Raw genomic sequence first — 19763 nt, 5'->3', positions numbered from 1 at the left:
AAATCCTACATTCATAAATATTATAATGTTCTGGTTTAGTTAAAACTGTTTTAGAAAGATGTTGATTGTGGTCATTTGGAGGCTGTGGTTCACTAAGCCCTGCCCCCCTCAGTAACTATTGCTATGCCTGTCAAGCTTTCCAATTCTCACATAGTACATATGGGCTGTGTATGAAATCACTCTCAATTCACTATATAGTGCATTATAATTATTTTTGAGTGTCTGAGTGTTGAGTGTGCGTACTATAGATAAAATAAATGCACACAATGAATTTGGACATTCAAATAAAGTGCCAGACAGTAAATATAGTGCACTATATAGTAATAAACAGGGAGTGATCTCAGGCACAGCCTCTGTGTTAGTTTCAGCTGAACATTCAGTTGCTAGTAGCAACTGTTACTGACACAGGTCTGTATCAGTTTAACCGACATTGTCACATTTTTGTCAGATTTGTGACCAAACAAGTATTGACAGGCTTTTTTTACTCTCCAAATGCCCTTTTTGGATCATTATCTGTTGGTACTCCATTCCTTATAGCTACTTTGTGACTATTAAATTACTGTTGGGCTAAGAGTTATGTATTTAATACTATATCATACAGTACGTACTATATATTTTATGTACTTATGCTTTATACTTTATATGTTTACAAGTTAAGTAGTTTAATTTCTGTGTTGTACAAATATTAATCTTAACTGGCGACCCACAATAGACAGTACTGAAAGTGTGTTTAACTCGCTGCACAGCTGTGCACCTATGAGGATAGTGATGGCAGAGGACTCGCTACTGTAGCCGTTATGTTAGCATTGAATTTTAATTTGAACTGTGTTAGAAGTGTTACAGAAATGATAGTAGGTTCTTATCACATTGCTGTCACAACTTAAGCAGAAAAGTAACTCGGGCTTATTCAAAGGTAAAACTGACACAAAATTTCCAACACATTTACACAATGAGGTGCATGTCTGAAAGGGGCTTATGATTCATGTAAGTCCTCACGTAGTGCCATTAAAAGTCAGATGTGTTTGGATCATCACCATGTGTTTTACATAGAAAAGCCATGACACAGTAGTTGTTTCAAAGGTTTTTATTGCTGACGAGACACAGTTCTCGCTGAAACACTCTCCATCTGTCTTTGTCTGAGAAGCCCTCAGGCTGCTGATATAGTTTTACTCCAAAGAGTAACCTCTGACACCAGCACTTTCAGCCCATCCAGGATGTTTTTACCAAAACAATCCCAGTAACACAATCACCTCAGCTTTTAATGACGCAGATTGAATCTTCTCAACCGTGTTAATTTTGTCAAGAATATTCGCTGACGACCTTGTACTTTAACGACGAAATCAAGACTAAAACTAGACAAAATTAACCTTTGAAAATTAGAACTAAGACATACATTTTTAGTCAACAAATAAAAGTAAATGCTGAAGTTGAGAAGTTGATTTACATGTTGCATTACCGGTTCTTGAAAGTAACAGATTTATGGTCTAAATTAATTTACAATCCACTGAGAATAAGACAAGAAGTGGCAACAAAACAACTGAGGGAAAAACATGCAGGCAGCACGGCCACATTTCTAAAAAGGTATGCTAATGTAACATTATCAAGTGCTGTAGATGTCAATGTAACATTAACATTACTTTCAGTCAACTATCTTTCCTGTTGGTATGAAAGGAACAAGTAAATTCCAGGATTAATGTCGGCAGTCTAAATCTTCCCATAGATGCTAGCTACTGAAATATTGCTGGTAATTCAGTGTTTTAACTCCTCCTATCAAGCTGAACTCTGACAGTAAACAGTATTTATGTGAACAAGTGAGTGAATCCAGAGCAGGAACAGCAGAGAGAAAGAACAGTTCAGCCAGAGTTTGGAAATGACAGTGAAGAGAGTCAGTATGTTGTATTACTGCAGAGAAGAGTGACATGGACACTGTAAACAAGTGCCTTTTCCACTAACCTCACTGATAGACTCATAAAACATTAAAAATGCATGACAAAAGTTAGACTAAAATTTCACTGACATGCGTAATATAAAACTTGACAAGTATCTGATCACTGCCAGCTTCGTCTGCGACAAAGGAGCTTTCATGGTGTCATGGTGTCACATCAATTACACTGTGAGCATTTGCTCTTTATCCCATCAAACAATGTTTGTATTGAACAATTCTGCCTAATTCCATTTTTACTCAATTGTATATGCGTGGTCAAGGTTTAGCAACCAAAGCCATTTGGTTTTGTAAAGATGATGGTCATGGTAAATGCCGACTACTAAACACATTGTATTTCTTAGGAGACAGTTGGCGGTTTAAGGTTGCATCAATAACTTTAATGGAAAATCCTGATTTTGGAGGTGCAATAACAGAGTTTGAAGATGAAGTGATAATATTGTGAGTTTGAATGAGTCCCTGACATTACTTTTAAACCTGCAGTTTAACTTAACTTTTACATATAAATGAATGTCAGTTACATTCAAGGCTTTGCCAAACGAGTTCACACAATGCTGGTTAAGTCTATCACTGCCAGATAAATTTTCACAAATATTTCACAGTATACAGAATTTTTAAATCTCATGTCAGGAGGGACATTCCCACTCTGGCTGTTTGAATGCGCACCTTGAGACTTCTGTTGGCTGAGCAGCTAACTTCCAGTTAGCCCTCTGCTAACTCTCTTCTAGACTTTCTAAATGTTATCGGACTGAATGGATCAAAGTCTGATAGTGAAACGAGTTATTTCGTGACAGTTGTGTGACGCTCAAGACAATTTATCCACCGTTTAACAGTCGCAACAGTAGCAGAGTGCTACAGCGGAGCCTATGACGTAAGCACATGTCAACAGCGTTTAATTACTCTCAATTACTCTCACTGCCAGAAGGGGGAGACAAAAGTCCAGCTTTAATTAAGTAAATCGTTAACTATTATCACATTTTTCTCAAAATCTTGTCAAAAATTACTTTTTCTCTTGATTTTCTTTCCATAACCACGGCTCTATTACTCTGTTGTAGACTTTCAAGTCAAACTCATTTGTAGATCGCAATCTCATACAAAAGCAATTCAAAGTTCATTACAGAGTGACAAAACAGTACAAAATTACGTTAAAACATGAGAAAAAGTTTTATTATTGCTGCTAAATGTTTCTACTGTGACAACTCGGTTCACAGCCTCAGTGAAATCTGACAGGTTTGGATGGTGACAACAGCTCAGTTTCAATGTCGTATGTATGTTTTCAGTTCAGTTCAGTGTCTTGAATATGATTATTGATCTGTGTTTCTGTGTTTTGTGTGTCGAGACTTTTCTGCTGTTTCATCCACATGGCTGCATACAGACCTCCCTGGACCAGCAGCTCATCATGCCTGAACAGAAGGGGAAATAAGAAGAAAGAAAGAGGAGAAAAGGTGACGACCCAAAACTACATCTTTAAAAACAAAAAAAGGCATCAGTATGCTCCATCAGAACTGCTTATTGGATGGTTGAACAGCCCCCTCCCTCCACACCTTTCCCAAAAAATTGCGGGGCTGTGTCTGACAATTGTAACTTTCCGAAACGGATAATCCCACATTATGCCGCGTTCATTTCATATCGGAGTTACCGTTATTATAATATTTCAGACTTGTAAATAGTGTTCACATCAACTTCCAAGTTAAAATTATGACTAGTAAGCTGGGATTTTTCTGAAAGCTCTGATATATCTGACTTGGCACTTAATAATCTGGAAGTGTCTAAAAACAAAGCAAACATGGACGCCTCACATCAGTCTGTCATTAAACCTCAATTTCATGGATACAATATAATTTTGTCAATGCACCATATTTTAAACCTTCATAAGATCAACTCAGTTATCATATAACGTGGGAATCTTTCCAGGCCTTCCCATCCATCCATCATGGTGTCAATGCGACATGCGAAGGTGAGAAAGTAAGCCGGGTCTGAACTTCTCTTTCATGCTCTCTTTTTTCATTTGTTGCACAACTATTTCTGTCACATTTGGATTTAGAACCAAATGCAAAAACTTGGAATTCCCTCTAGGAGAGAAAAATGTGTCACATTGTCCCCATATTTAGACAATTATCGTGTCTTGTCCCTCTATCACGGCCAGCCTGTCACTCCGCCTTCAAGTGTGGCCGTTCTTAACAGCTGTAAATACTTTTGCCATTCAACGTGGTCACCATACGAACGAGATCTTTTTTTAGCATAACTCTGGCATAACTATTATGTGACTGATTCTGCTTCCCAGCTGAGGCATTCAGTAAACACGTCAATTCCCGAAATGATCCATTTATCTTTTCTTTGACTTCGTATGAAATTGTGCTTTATTTGAACACACCTTAAGAAGATTTGTGTTTGTCAGCCATGTTCCAGACTTGCTTGTACAGACCCATATGGGTACTCAAAATGTTTTTGTCAAAATTTGATGAGCAGCACCCTTATGTACGGACAACAGGACCTGTCCAATCACTGATGATATTGTCAGGGACAAAAAAAAAAAATCTTAACACTTAAAAAACAGAAACAGAAAATCAGAGCAGTCAGAGGATAAGGTGGGTCCAGTGTCACTCATAATGTCTTGTGACATGAGAGCTGCTTTAAAAACAAAGTTGAGCTATTTAAAATCCTCCTGCAGACTTCAACCAACTTTACTATGAATTAATAAAACCACAAGTCTGTTACTGTCTGGACTGCCAGACGGAAAGAGAGAGAGAGGGTCAGAAATAGAGGTTACAGACAAACGAAGAGCAAAGAGAGAGAAAACTGATGGAAGAAACAGATGGAGACTAACAGGATGGCAGAGAGAGGATGACGGACAGAGAAAAGGAAGGGACATGAGAAACACAGGTGGAGGGAGCGAGAGGGGAGGTCAAAAGGTCGATCTGAGGAAAGAAAATTCGAAAAATTGGAAGATGAGAAGGCTGAGGCTTATGCGTGACCCCAGTGGCTCTATACATCCGCACTAAGCCAGCTGAATTTGAAAAAGTATCTTTTTTATGGCTCTGTCCCTCCATAGTAAGCTGGTGGTTTTTCTTAAAACTGAGCTTTTTGAAAACAGTTTCCAGAGTCAATAAATCTGAAAATGCTAGCCTCATGTGTTAGTGCGCTTAGTGTTTACGAGGTAAACAGAGTTTGCGGAGAACAATGATGTAAACTAGTCATTAAAGTGTGTAACATTAGAGTTAAGATGTTTCTGTCCCCTCGTTCTCTGTACAGCTGATCACAGTTTGTGTTTATTTCGTTGGGAGTATGGGGCTGTGTCTGTTCCACTCCTTCAAACAGATGCTGACTGAAAGAGGATGAGGAAGAAGAGGTCTTTACAAAAACTACCTCAAAAAGTATTTTGTTTTCACATGTAAACAGCATTTTCATAATTATCTGGCTTGGTGTGGATAGTCCTTGTAAAGCACAGGGACAGCCTGAGGATGGGATGCAGCCTCTTCCTGTGTGATGATACCCTCCCACACTATGAGGCAGTGTGTATTCTGACACCGGAGGTTAAATGGACCTGTCTTATGTTTACATCACAGTGTCAATCAAAAGATGAATGGTTTTTAGATGGTGTTCCCCCCACTCATGCCTGCAGGGACAAACAGAGTCACTGCAGAGACAGGTGGGTAAACGCCTGCATCCGCTGTGACCAACTCATCAGTCAGGTGTGTTTTTATCAGTACCTTAGTGTTGTTATGAACAGTGCTGGATGATATGTTTATCAGAATCGAAGTGTTTGTTTGAAGGACATACATATGATAAGAAATATCACTCCCTTTGCCTTGCTTGCCACTGCCTGTGTGTGGATGTGTGTGTGTGTGTGTGTGTGTGTGTGTGAGAGACCTCAGTGTGTGAGAAAGGAAGTCCTACTCATCTCCTATATCAAAGGATTGTACGCATCGGCAGTTAAGTGGCAGCTCCAGTGTGTGTATGTGTGTGTGTGTGTGTGTGTGTGTGTGTGTGTGTGTGTTAGTATGGTCCATCAGCCTCTGGGGCTGAGACAGATACCAGGGGGTTTAAGGGTCACACACAAACACACACAGAGAAGTTTTGATCTACAGATAACAAATTTGCAAGCACTTAGGACACACACAATCGTTCAGGTGTGTCACACGAGCACACACACACAAAAAAAACATACACACCTGTGGTCGGAGGATGAGATGAAAATGTTTGTCTCTTTTCTTGATAACGTCCCAGCTCACTGGCTTACTCAAACTTTAAGATATTTTTTTTGCAAAAAAATTCGCCTTACCTTCCTCTCTCTGCGATCTGTCCGTTGTGAACTACCAGGATTTGGTCCGCTTCTACAACAGTGGACAACCTGCAAACATACCAGCATTACTCCTCTTCATTTCTCTCATGTTATTGCCTGTTGTTTTATATTACTATCTATCAGACATGGAATAAAAGCCAGACTGATAAATATATTAAAATTTTAATATTGTGTGGGGAACAGACTTTCGTTGCTCAATAACTGTCTAGTTTTGTGGGGGAAAAAAAACCTTAAATACACTATAAATAACATGTTGTTTTTGAAACGGTGTCACCTGAAACTGTCTATGCAGCACAACCAGTTTAAGGCTTGGCAGCATGGGGTATTAAGAGCATGCAACAGCAGGATGAAGATTTGTATTTCATTTTCTGTCTGTTTGTTTATTCTTTCACAATTGTCATGGAAGCCCTGTTTAGCTAAGCTCTGGCTTTATCGCTCCCTTGAGTGTTTTACTTCCACATGAGCATGAAGACACAGGCTGTGCCATGCCTTTGGTGTGTGTTAGCCAAGAGTTTTTAGAGTTTGGTCTTTACAAAGCAGCTTTTGTTGTCATTTCGGTATCTTACTTTTCTATGTTTGTATTTCTTAACCTGTCACTTCATTGGTTTTAAAACATCTTGCCAAAGGACTACAGCTGAAAATACGCCAGCTGGCTAATTAACAACACCAACACTGGTACATTTACAGAAATGTTGATTAATCTGTGTTGTCCTTACAAATCAATGAAGATTAGTTTAAGGAAGCAAGTCCAAATAAAATATTACTTAAACATGTGTGAATGAGGTGTCTGACAAACGACTGGATGGAAAACCAACACATACAAGATGTACAGCAAGAGTTTGACCAGTCAATGTCTTCTCAAAGCTTTGGAAAAACAGAGAGAAGTAGAGGGTTAGAGTAGCGTAGAGATGGTAAGAGGTGTCACAGGTTGGGAAGAGGGGGATAAGATGAGGAAATGGGTAAAGAGAGAGAGAAACGCATAGAAAGAGAAAGCGGGAGGGAGTCAGAGTGTGCGGTTGGATGTTGCATATGTTCACCCGTCCTATAAAACTGGAACACACACACTCATTCCTCAGTAATCACTAACAGAAACACTCGAACACACACATACTTCAGTTATGTCATTTATGTCACATATGTGCAACAAAATGATGCTCACACATACACACGAGTGCGCACACAGCTGAGTGGGTTTGTCTAAGGAGAACTCTGCATGAACTTGTCTGTAAATTATTAAAGTTAATATTTATGAGCGGCCTCTGATGAGAGTCTGATTAAAGCCACACTCAACGATCTAAATGGCTCTCAGCTCCGGACTCTGACCTCGCGATCTGACCCAGTGGGGGATCGGAAAATGATTTCAGAGGTGTTGTAAAGTGCACAGATGAAAGTTTTCAGCAGATGTGTTTTTTTTTCTTTATTTTTGAGATAAATGTAGGAATCTGACATGAATCGAAAAATAAGATTTTGTACAAAAGCGGTTCTCCAAACCAATAGAGCTCATGTTCATGCTTCTCCAAACTGCTGGATGTCACTTTAAGCTTCACTTGAGCCACGTGCCACTCTACTTTAATGTCATCATGGCTATCTTTGGATGCCCACCTTCAATATTTGATAGAAAACCTCGGTCACAGGTAGAAATATCTCTCCCCAGAGACTGCACATGTCAAAAGGTTTTTTTCTCCGCTCATTTAGGCTTTTCAGCAAGAGGAAAAAACTGAGCATGTTTATAAGCAGGCAGTATACTCAGGATATGTAGTTCATGTCCTGTTTTTAAGGTGAGGTTCAGGATAAATCTTACACAGTCCTTTTTTATCTTATCTGGGAAGCAGTGAAGGATAAAATAATTCAAACATCTTTCCCAGACAGACATAAATCTTTATGACACAAATTAATAATTTGGTAAAATACTATAATACGTAAGAAATAATGTTCAGGTTATGTTTCTGTCCCAACACACAGGAAGTGAACAACATATTTTTTGTTAGTTCCCATTATATCAAGTTAATTTTTTTCCTCAATAACTCATTTTTTGTGGTTTTAGTCCTGATTGAATAAATGAAAACATAGTTGATAACTTGTTGACTTTTTCATAGCAGACATTGACTGGTAATAGCAGGAAAATCACAGGCGTTACTAATAACATTAACAATGTTCCATTTAGGTGCCCTGCACACGTTAAATGGAATGCAGCCATGATTCATGTTATTAATTACACCTGTGCTTTATTTGTTGTACATGTTAAAATGTCTGTTGTGAAAAATGACAACTTAATACAGTAGAGCATGTTGTTAGTGTATATAGTGTATATACTCAATATACTCACTGACTGTACAGTTTAGATCAAGCCTCTATTCAAGCCTTTGGTCCTAATTGGACATTAGTCATGTTACTATTATAATGGCGACTGGTCAGAATTTGTGGTATTTGTGTTTCATTTATGTGTATATAATGACATGATATCATCATCAGAAGTTCAGAGGTTGTCTAGTTAATACTGAACATAACTATCTGCTGTAGATCGTGTTTTTAATCTGATATGTGGTGGTGTCAGACCATATGATGTCCTCAAAGATTTGGATGTGTGTTTTTAACTTGTTTTAACTTGTTTTTAAATGTACAGTATATACAAGGCTGTGTGTACTGATCAGGACCACAATTTCTTATTTGTATTTACTACGGCCAGCGATAGCAACCAAAGTTAAGAGACAAAAACCAGAAATGGAAGAAAGTAAGAAATGGGCAGTCCACATAAGGTCAATAGAGTCTTGATGTGAAATACCGCGCAAAATAAATAACACATTAACTTTATTTTTAGACATGTAAAAGAATTGTGGATATAATATTTAATTTATGTCATAGCCAATGACAATTCTTGATGCTGACTGGCTGGCAGTTAATTTCTAGTAACCAGACAGTATAACCAGACACCTATGACCCAGGTGTTTGTTTGCAGTTATGAATTTCATTCATGAATGAAATATGTTTATTCACTTTTCTCACAGAGAGGTACAGCTTATCTACTCAGGAAGTGTTTCAGCCGTGTCCATCTCAGGTGTATCTGATGGAAGAGATGCAATTCTGTTTTTAATCAATACAATCATTGCAACAACACAGTAACTATCCTGCTATAATATTATGTTACGAAGTAGTGCTGGTTCGGTTTGTTTGTATAAAGCCAATGTGACCACGAGCCTAACCCGGGGGATACGTGTTGGACTATTTCTTGGCCAGACGCAACAACTTCCTGAAGTCTCAGCTGGTTGGCTGGCAACCTCACATTGAAAACAAGACTCCTGGAAGTAACTACACCTGGTCCCATACATAACTTCCCATAAAACCACACTGCACTACCACCCAGACTGTGAGTAACAAGGTGAAGTGTTCATATGGCTGGATTATATTAACAGATAGCTACCAAAATAAAAATCCCTCTATCCAATAACTGAACCTGATGAAAAGGAGATTTCAGCTCACCCTTTAAAGTTCAAACCATGACCTGTCTCTAGTGATTGTGTGTGTGTTTTATTTTAATTGAAGGCAGACGGATTGAGTCAATAAACAGTCCTGATCCTACAACCAGACTCCATCTGGTGTTGCTACTGAAAGATTAAGAAGCCGGTGGATCAACTTATTCAAAGACTGCCAGTCAATATAAGGTCTTATCTAGAAAGTAGAGACAGAGAGTACACAAGACAAAACATCTGCTAGAATACTGATCAAAGAGCTTGCCTGCTCGGTTCATTTTCAAGGAGAAACAGATGAAGATAAATTGCAACCTGAGACAAATTGACATAATTACTTTCATAGGTTGTTTCTTGGTTATATAGCTGCCATTAGTGGTTGACTATCTTATTAGCTACACTTCTGGTTCAAACCACAGAAGAACTGAGAAAATTAAACTGAACATGCAAAACATCCTGGAGTCTTGCCCTGAGACCAGAGGAAGTCATTGTGCCCTTCCAAGAAATAGTCCCACGGGTGATACAACTAATTGTTACTTTTAACACTTCAGTTTTGTATGGATTAATCAAGTGAGATGAAATATGTTAATTAGTGAGCTTTAGAGATGCTGCTAGGGCAGATTTAGTTTGGACAGAGCCAGGCTAGCTGTTTCCCCGTTTCCAGTCTTTATGCTAAGCTAAGCTAACGAGGTGCTGGCTGCAGCATCATATTTACTTTGCACACATGATCTTTTCATTAAAGTTGTGGCGATAATTTCTTTTTTGAGTTTTTTGAGTTGATTTTTGAGTTTACATAGAATTTTAAGGAACCTTCAGTCTGTATTTTGGCTTATTATAACTTTTTGCTGAATTGTCATTGTGTTTTTGTTGATTTGGAGACAACTACAAGGTTTTGATGTTTAGTTTCAAATGCCACTAGGTCCAATAATATGAAAAAGACAATACAGCTTAACTTAGAGGACTATGACCTGAGAAAAACAACAACTCAGGTGATAGTAACAATCTCAGTGAAGCAGAAGGTATACATTGCCTCTTGTATCACACAGAATATCACCAACTTTTTCTAGAGAGCACAAAACATAACGTACACTTTGCATGGAAAGAAACATATGATCTAATAATGTTGTAAACCATGGTTTACTAATGTTAGACATGAAACAAGATAAAATAATTCTTTGGACTATTTTTCTCTATGAAATGTGGACCACAGAGGAAGTGATGCAAAATGGGCTCATGTAGTGTGGCAGGAATCAACACCACAAGCTGCTTCGCTCCTGATGTATTTTAATGTCAGCGAGTGCCAGAGCCTTTCAAGTCTTTTCCAATATCACTCCGACTGCCGAATAACCAGACATCTGTTTCTTTTACTTTTGTTGACCTGTCATCTCACGTCATCTCATGTCCTCCAATCAGCTTTTCATTTAATCTCTCCATCCCTCTCTTTGTGTCTGCTGTAATCCTGTTTTCCTTTCACCACAACCCTCCTTCCTTTCATCTCTTTTACTCACGTTCGGCTTTTCTTTTTAGTTTAGTCCTGTATTACCATCGCTACTGTAATCACATTGTAACAGACCACTGTCGGTCCTAGAAGAGAAAGTGTGTTTATACACTCGTGTCCAAAAAAGCAGACTCATATCCAACGCCGTGTTGGACCGTGTTTTTGCTTTGAACTGGCACACATACAGATAGAGGCAGTGAAAATAGGACGTCTAGCATCGGTGTTAGAGCTGACAGAGATATTCATGCTTCACCTGACTGTCCAGGAATGACTGGTGGTGGATGTTCCTGTATATTGATGCTGCTGAATCCCTACCAAACCACTTTGCAGACGATACATTATTTTATTCCGTTGTGGATGAAGCTGATGTGCTGCAAAGTTAAGTTCTGATCGCTAAATTAATGTAATTTTGGTTGCATTGATTTAACTGTTGTTGCTTTTTAAACCCTAATTGCTCAACCTTGTTCCAGTGCGTTTTCTTTCATTGCATTTAAAGCCCAAATTGTAACTTTTGTCGCACTGTTTGCACTTAATGTTAGGGTTTTGGTCTAAACGCTCAGAAACAGTACTGTATGAGTAAAACAAGGGATCTTATTAAGATGCTTAAAGAAAGGATGCAGAGAGCTTCCTTCCCAGCGAGACACAACTTGGTAGTAATGTCACCTGTGTGCGACCACTATAGTCGTCCTGTTGGTGCAGACCTTGGCCAGTGAAGCCTGGATGTTCCTCTCAGTCTGTGTGTCCAGTGAAGAAGTGGCCTGGTGGACCAAACAACATGTTAGTGGTGTTTAATCAAATGAAATACTGTTTGTTTCAATGTAAACAGAGCAACTATAATGACACAGAACAGTGAGGGGCATCAATCAATCTGACATAGACTCAGTGAGCTGGAGCAGGCATCCTCATCCAGGGATCAAGAAGATCTAAGACCCAAACTAGCTACTACAATCAAAATCAAATCAATGTGTTACATGTTACGCCGTGTCTACATAGAAAGCATTTCAGCTGTGTTTTTCAGTCGTTCGTCTCACAGAACACATATGCTTCTATTTTAATTTGGTTTGTGTTTCATCCATGTTACACATGCATAACCGCAATCCAAAGCAAGTTTTTATGTTTTAAGTCTAATTTTTTCTGTTTTATGCACGGAACTACAGTGATCTTGTGTTCAGCTTTGAGCATTGACCTACACTTGACACTGTTCCTGCTACTCTGCTAACATGCTGCTCACGCTATAGGGTTTCAGTTACTCTATGCATGTTGCATTGTTGTGAAAAACTGTACTCCAATATTTAATTGAGTTTCTTTTAATTTATGAAACAGAGCTTCATTGGATTGTAACTTCTGATAAATAGCAGCCAGTCTGTCTCTCTTCTTGTTTTCTGTGTTGAACTGAATAAGAGTAAAAAGAAAAAGCCTGTCCACAAATACCTGCATCTATATGGTACCTCTACAGTAGCTTTTTATGATATGACCTAAACATTAAAATCCTCCTCCTCTAAAATGTGTTCTACTTCTTGTTCCTTCACTTTGATGTTTGACTTTCACTGTTCAGAATGATGTATGTGCAGAGTTTGATGCTAGAAAGCTCTTTCTCTCTGTGGTCAGTTTAAATCTGACTTTGTTATGTGTACCTGTGAGTAGGATTTGTGACATCACAACTAGATCGGAGCCAATCGTGGTCCCGTATGAAACTTAGAATGGACTTTTCAGTAAAGTAGGAGATATCTGGTGTCCAGCAGGAAAACATTTGAAATGAAAGATATTTGCATATTCATAGATTCTGGATTTTTCAACAACAGCGGCACGTAGATGTAATTTTAGCAACTGTCAGACACAAATTATTATTCCAAGAAGAGAATAAAAGAATTTTATGTCTTTACACATGTCTGGAAGGAATCTTTAACAATATAGTAACTGTGTTGCCATGTTTACATTGTGAAAAATCACAGTTCTAAAGAAATATGAGGTGACGTAAAGGGATGATTCTGCTCTAATCCTCCAAGTACACACAAAATATGCAGAAAAGTGTGTGAACAATGCCACTCACATTGCAGCCACTTGTCTGGTCTGCTTGAACGAGTTGTTAGTCTGCAGGTTTATCAGTGCTGTAACTCTGTGTGTAAGTGTTCATATATTCTAACCTCATCCAGCAGAATGATCCGAGGCTCTTTCAGGATGGTTCGAGCGATGGCCACTCTCTGCTTCTCCCCACCGCTGAGCTTCAGACCACGCTCCCCCACATCCGTTTCATAACCTGGTCAGACACAAAGCCATCTTCATCATCATTATCATCATCATCATCATCATCATCATCACAGGATTCAAATTGGCAAAATGTCCTGTTATAGGATGCTTTATCACCACCATCATCATTCCTGAAACACACACACCCCAGCCTGACCCTGAGGTAGCTCCATTATCCTGGTGTGTATGTCAGCAGCCATGGCAGCTTTCTCCACCTCCTGGCGGCTAGCTGTAACTCTGCTGTAGCGGATGTTGTTGCCAATGGTGTCGTTGAAAAGAACGGTATCCTGGGGAACCACGCCGATGTGTGACCTCAGAGAAGACTGACGCACCTTAAACAGAGAAAGGGGAACAAGAAGGAGAGATTTATTACAGTTTTTAAACTAATTCACTGGTTATTCTTATCTCTTGCAGGTCAGGTCACATAGGTGGTTTGTACATCGCTCTTCACTAACAATATACAGTATGTGATCTACAGATCTGCAGGTCACTATGCAAACTTGAATAGGGGGAATTTCTATCTCTACTTGCTCTTTTTCTCTCACACACAGTATATGTCTACATAAATGTTGTATGGCTTAAGTCATCTTATACTATATAATGCATGCTGCCCGAGGTCACAGACAGGCACACATGTCCTACACTGATTTCTGCCCCTGTCTCCCTGTCTCCCTGTCTCTCTCTCCCAGGCTTTTACATATCTGACTTTACCCACTTACCCTCTTTTCGCTTCTGTACATCTCTGTTTTAACCGAAACTTAATATGTTCATTACTTAGCTATTGTTTCATCACACACACTCAAGGAAACACAACTCCCATCATATTTTGTAAAAAAAAAAAAAAAAAAATCTTTTTTGTGTGTTATAGACAGTGTTTTCCTGGGCTGAACCAACATTTAAATCAAATATTCAGGTCAAGAGTCAAGAGAAAACAACAAGCCTTCTCCATAGTGCGTGTGTTCCAATCAGGGAAATATGAGTCATGTCCGAAAGAACCAAGAGGTTAAAAGTAGAGCTGCAACGATTAGTCTGTTAATCGATGAGTTGATCGACAGAAAATTAACTGTCAACTATTTTAATAATTGAATAATTGACTTAGTAATTTTTTAAAGCAAAAATGCTAAAAATGTACTAGTTGCAGCTTCTCTGATGGGAGGATTTGAAGCTTTTCTGTGTCATACATGACAGATTTTGGATTGACATTTGAAGACATCACCATGTGCTCTGAGACAGGATTACAGACATTTCGCACTAATTTTTTTCTGACATTTTATGGACAAAATGATGAATTGAGAAAATAATAAACAAATGAATCGATAATAAAAAATAATTGTTAGTTGCAGCTTTAGTCAAAAGTGTGGCTTAATTTTACTAACACTGATGTAATAAAGGTATTGTGTCAAAGGGTGGCAACACCACAAATTTTATGAAATATTTAACCAGTCATGGCATGAATTTAACAGTGGAGAGTTGCTCCATGTTCAATGATAACCACCACAGCCCGCTGACTCCTGCCTAGCATGACTGTTTAACATCATGACAAGAATACTAAGTAGTGATGTAAAGCTGTGCTGATTCATATTTTTATATTAATGATGAATCAAACGAGTAGGTGTAATGTGAAAGGGATTGCTTGTAGTTATGTACAGAGCATTTTAGCATCTTTCAGCTCACTGTTTTGATTTTTCCAGCTCAGAAACTCCTCGTACTGATAAACCCGCTGCACGCTACTGTACCTGCCCAGCACCACAACTGACATACAGTTGGTTACACTGGACAGGGCTTTGCTTTTTTGACAAGTGTAATATAAAGTTCAGCCCTACTCCCTAATATTATTAAAATAATGTAATATTAATTTTGTCCAGAGAAAGTTGGAAGTAAGTGAGCGTTTAAACAATGAGGTAAAACTGTCAACAGGATAGCAAAACTACTCACGACACCGTGCTGTTTTTCTTTAGCTTACTATTTTCAGACAGATTTTTAAAAATAAATTCTCCTATACACACTTGTCACTTCAGTTGTGAAGATCTAACATGTTTTAAATTATCTTCACCAGAAAGCAAGAGATCAAAATCCCTAACTGTTACACACTGTGTGATTTATAAGCAGACGGAGCCGACCAGAAGGGACTCCATCCAACTTGGTCTGATTGTTTTAATGTCCAAACCATGTATCGATGAAATAGTCGTAATGTGTTCCACTTTTTCAGAAGAGACTTCGTAGAATTTCGGGAATCTAGCCCTTGATCTCTCCTGAAATAATTTCCGGTTTTAAATGACTCTCTGGTCAGTGCGCAGTACTTACAGCCTTTCCTGTGGAAAGCTTTCCTCCTCAGCCACAACAATACAAATTCCATTTCCTGCACCAGCTTGGTTTGGCTAATAATCAAACACTTTCCTTTAATTTGATCTTTGACGTTTACTTTTGGTATTTATTCCACTCAAGAACAACACGGCATCTGTTTCTGATCGAGGCGGGCTGACAGAGCTCTAACAACAAATGTTAGAAAAAGAGAAAGAGACAGATGGAGAGGGAAAAGAAAACAAAGAGGGATAAAAACAAAAAGAGCCTTTTATTGTTATGCATTGAAAAGGGAACAAAAGGAGGAAGAATTAGTGTAAAACAGCTGTTCTCACACAAAAGAAATAAAGACTACCATTAACGACTAAGTCAATCTGTAAGATGATGTATTTAAGATACGACCTCACCAACCCTTTCTTCTACAAAATATCTTTATATATGATTTGCCTTTGCCCAAAACATTTATTGCTGCCTGGATCACGTTAAGCGGCAATGATTTTTCCAATCCATGCAGTTATATCGCACAAAACATAGAGAGCAGGTGGAGGTTGGTGGTTGGATGTTCAAAGCACTGGACTCCACCGCTACTAAAACACTTTAGGTTAGGGAGAGATTATGTTTTTGTTACATATTGAAGAAGCCAACACATCCTGTCTCATGCTTTAAGTCATTGATAACTTCATCAATTCAATTCACATTTATATAGCTGATGAATGACAGGTTCTTGGTTCTTTTTCCTACACATAAACCTCTGTTCCTCTTTGTCAGTCTGCTTTAAACCCAGCAGTGATTCAACATGACACACAGGAAGGTGTGTCACAGCAGAACAAGAACAAACAGGTAGTTATGAGCCGTGATTGGCAGCATCACTGAGCAGGAACTAAACTAAATTGAAACGGCTGTTTGTGTCGTTTAAAGTCTAAAAAAAGCAAATCTGACTGACACCTTACACAACAAAAGCGATGACTCACACCTGCAGTTTGTAACCAGCCGTCGGCCTGCAGAGTCGGACTTATCAGAGCTTCACCACATGTGGCTGCCATATGCAGGGACACACAGAATGATACAGGACAAATGGTCCGGAAACAAACACAGAGGTCCAGCAGACTGAGATGTGTCCACAAAAAGCAAAAAAACTGCACACATTTTAGTGCAGCAAAACTCACATGAACTATGAAAAAGAACCAATCGAGAAGCTTACCGGCAGTAGAAATTCTCTCTCCTTTAAGCTGTTGAAGCCACTAATTCACCAATTTACTTTACTACGGTTTACAATCTTAGTGAAGATAATCGGTGTGCTCTAGTGTGCGCCTTTTTCCGAGAAGCACCTGATTCTGCTGCACATTGCCTGGAGGTGAGCCGAGAGACACTTTTCATCTAGGAATAAAAGACTTGATTTGGCTAACTCAGACTGCATCATTTTAGCTTCAGCTGAATTTAAGAACGTATTTTTGCACAGAAGGAGGACTTTGGTTTTTGTCCCCAATTTTTTAGTGTTGTAGCATTAGGACCACTTCATGGCCTGTATAAAGAGGAGAAAGGATTACAGCAATAACTCTCATAATGCAAATATGGCCATTTGAGTATCGTATTAAAAGGTGCAGTGTGTAGAACTTAGTGGCATCTGGCAGAAATGGAATATGTTACCTTAAGGTGAGCCCTTTATATCTACATAGGGAGAGAATCCTCTTCCACAGAGCCCGCCATGCTGCATCGCCATGTTTCCACAGTAGCCCAAAACGGACAAACCAAACACTTGGCTCTAGAGAGGGCCTTTCATGTTTTTTGCAAGTTTCATGGCCACTATAGGTTCTCCTACATGCTTGAAAGGGGGTGAGGGGGTGTATTCAGTTGGTTGCAATCTGTGCAATCTGCAATCTCACCACTAGATGGCACTAAATCCTACACACTGCACCTTTAAGACAGAAATCTGAACCTGTCCATGCACCTGCGGGCATCAGATTACGTTTGGTAGACAGAGCCAGGTTAGCTGTGTCCCCCTGCGTGCAGTCTTTATGCTAAGCTAAACTAATTACCTGCTGGCTCCAGCTTTACACTTAGCATACAAAAATAACAATCCTCTCATCTCAAAATGTTGAAACATTCCTTGCATTGGACTTAACATATCTCGTCATACTGACCAATTTTTACAAGCATAATTAAAACGGAAGATGAGATAAAATGACTTGTTAAGATGGACAATGTTTTACTGTGTTAAACAGGCCAATGAATCCTTTGATGGTGACACATTAAACAAAGTATTTATAGAGTGCAACATGAAAAGAATGGTGGATTTTAATAGAGTGACAACAGGCAACATGTGAAACAGATGGTGTGTAAAAACTGTTGGCATTAAACCCAGAGCTCCACATTCTCCTCACTCCGTAAGGGAGGTGAGACTTTATGACCACCTTGTGATCCAAAATCTTTCGTTTTTTTTTTATTCATCTTGAATATCTCCCACCTATTCTCAGACGTGATTGAGCTGTTAAAACTGAATTATCGTGCAGTTTAATAGTTTATTTTATTATGGCTGTTCTCTTTTTCACCTCCATTATTCTTCTCCATAACAAATAACTCAGATGATGACATAATGTAGCTATTAAAGGGGATGTATCATGCACATTTACAGGTCTATGTTTATATTCTGGGACTCTACTGGGATATCTTTGCATGATTTACAATTTGAAAAAAACTCCTTATTTATCTTAATCTTTATGCTTCTGTCTGAAACAGGCTGGTCTAGCTTCTCTTTCTTTAACGCTCCCCTCCCGATGAGCCCACTCTGTTCTGATTGGTTAGCATCCAGAAGCTGCATCTCAGCAGACATCCTGAGGCTGGGGTGGTTATACCTAAAGAAACAATAGTTGTAGGATTTCACTTCTTTTTCTGGTTCTCTACTCGAAATGGAAACTTCTCAAATACATCAGTACATGTTTGAGCCACAATCTGAAATACACAGGTGGACAATGTCAACAACCTTAGCAACAAAGGCTATGGAACGGACAGCCGTTTGTGGGCATGTGCAAACAATCTGACATCACAAGTCGAGGTAACTTTGCAAATGAAGCGTTCAGAGCAGGCTGAAGCCTGGGCTATTGACTTGTAAGTAGCATTTTTACATACGTTTTGGAACTTTGACCATGTTATACAACCAACAGTTCAGTTACAATCTTTGACAGCTAGTAAACCCAGAAAATCATAATTTGGGATAAAAGAGGGTAGCATGGGTTACGCTGAGGTTTGATAAGCAAGCAGTAACCATTGCAGCTGAGTGTGACACACTGAGACAAGCACAGCCCCAAAACATACCATACATCTCTCTTATCGTGACTCTTAATATATGTCATTGCTGCAATACACACAGAAAATCCAGCAAGGTGTGACATTGGTTTGCATTGCAGCCAAGAGTTGTAGCTTACGGTTGGCGCCATCTATTCGTTCAGAGCCAGGACCTTCCAGATAAGGAGTGCAAGCTTACTGGGAACACTGAGCACTGCACACTTGGGCTAACGTTAGCTACTATAGTCCGACTGAGTACGAGTCCTGGAGCCGAGGAGAGCAGCAGGTGAGCCTAATATCAATCACAGCTGTCAATCAACGCCCACATGGCAGACATCAAAGCCACTATATGTCTTCAATTCTTATTAACAGAGCAATTGTTTGAATTAGTAGTAGTGAATTAATAGTGTATAAAAGGAATTGAACTGAACTATCTACGAGTCTGTTTTTATAATAAATGTTTTCTGTTCTTCCTGGCATAAAAAAATGAGAAAATAGAGAAATGCACGACTACAGATGATAGTCAGTGGATGAAGAGAGAATTGGCGGAAAAATGTTTTGTGAATTTTAATTGTGGCCTCCAGAAAAAGCAGAGGACGTTAAGGAGTTTCACCACTTCCTGCTCCTCCTCCTGCTGGAGAAGGTTAAAAACTAGAATGACAAACAGTCTGACTCTAATTAAAGAGAATACCACATGTTTGTGTGTGTGTGTTGATTAAATGGTCC

At 39.0% G+C, this 19763-nt stretch overlaps 1 protein-coding gene across 6 annotated transcripts in view; it reads right to left on the bottom strand.

Annotated features, from left to right (window-relative positions):
* Positions 1 to 3082: 3082 nt before the first annotated feature.
* Positions 3083 to 19763, bottom strand: part of abcb6b (ATP-binding cassette, sub-family B (MDR/TAP), member 6b) — a 31450-nt gene continuing 14769 nt past the window's right edge. For 3 of the 6 annotated variants that reach the window (XM_044365189.1, XM_044365188.1, XM_044365194.1), the window contains 5 exons: positions 13612 to 13786; positions 13352 to 13464; positions 11871 to 11965; positions 6225 to 6293; positions 3083 to 3345 (listed from right to left, as the gene is read on the bottom strand). In XM_044365189.1, coding sequence (XP_044221124.1) covers positions 3219 to 3345; positions 6225 to 6293; positions 11871 to 11965; positions 13352 to 13464; positions 13612 to 13786 — 579 coding nt within the window. In that variant the 3' untranslated portion in view covers positions 3083 to 3218. Of the gene's footprint in view, positions 3346 to 6224; positions 6294 to 8820; positions 11579 to 11870; positions 11966 to 13351; positions 13465 to 13600; positions 13787 to 19763 lie in introns of those variants that run through there. The other 3 variants (XM_044365190.1, XM_044365191.1, XM_044365193.1) reach the window with 3 other exon arrangements.

This window comes from Thunnus albacares, chromosome 11, assembly GCF_914725855.1.
Source record: "Thunnus albacares chromosome 11, fThuAlb1.1, whole genome shotgun sequence".
In the NCBI taxonomy this organism is placed as follows: domain Eukaryota; kingdom Metazoa; phylum Chordata; class Actinopteri; order Scombriformes; family Scombridae; genus Thunnus; species Thunnus albacares.
The sequence above is the reverse complement of the archived record's forward strand: the minus strand, read 5'-3'. Positions and strand labels throughout refer to the sequence as shown.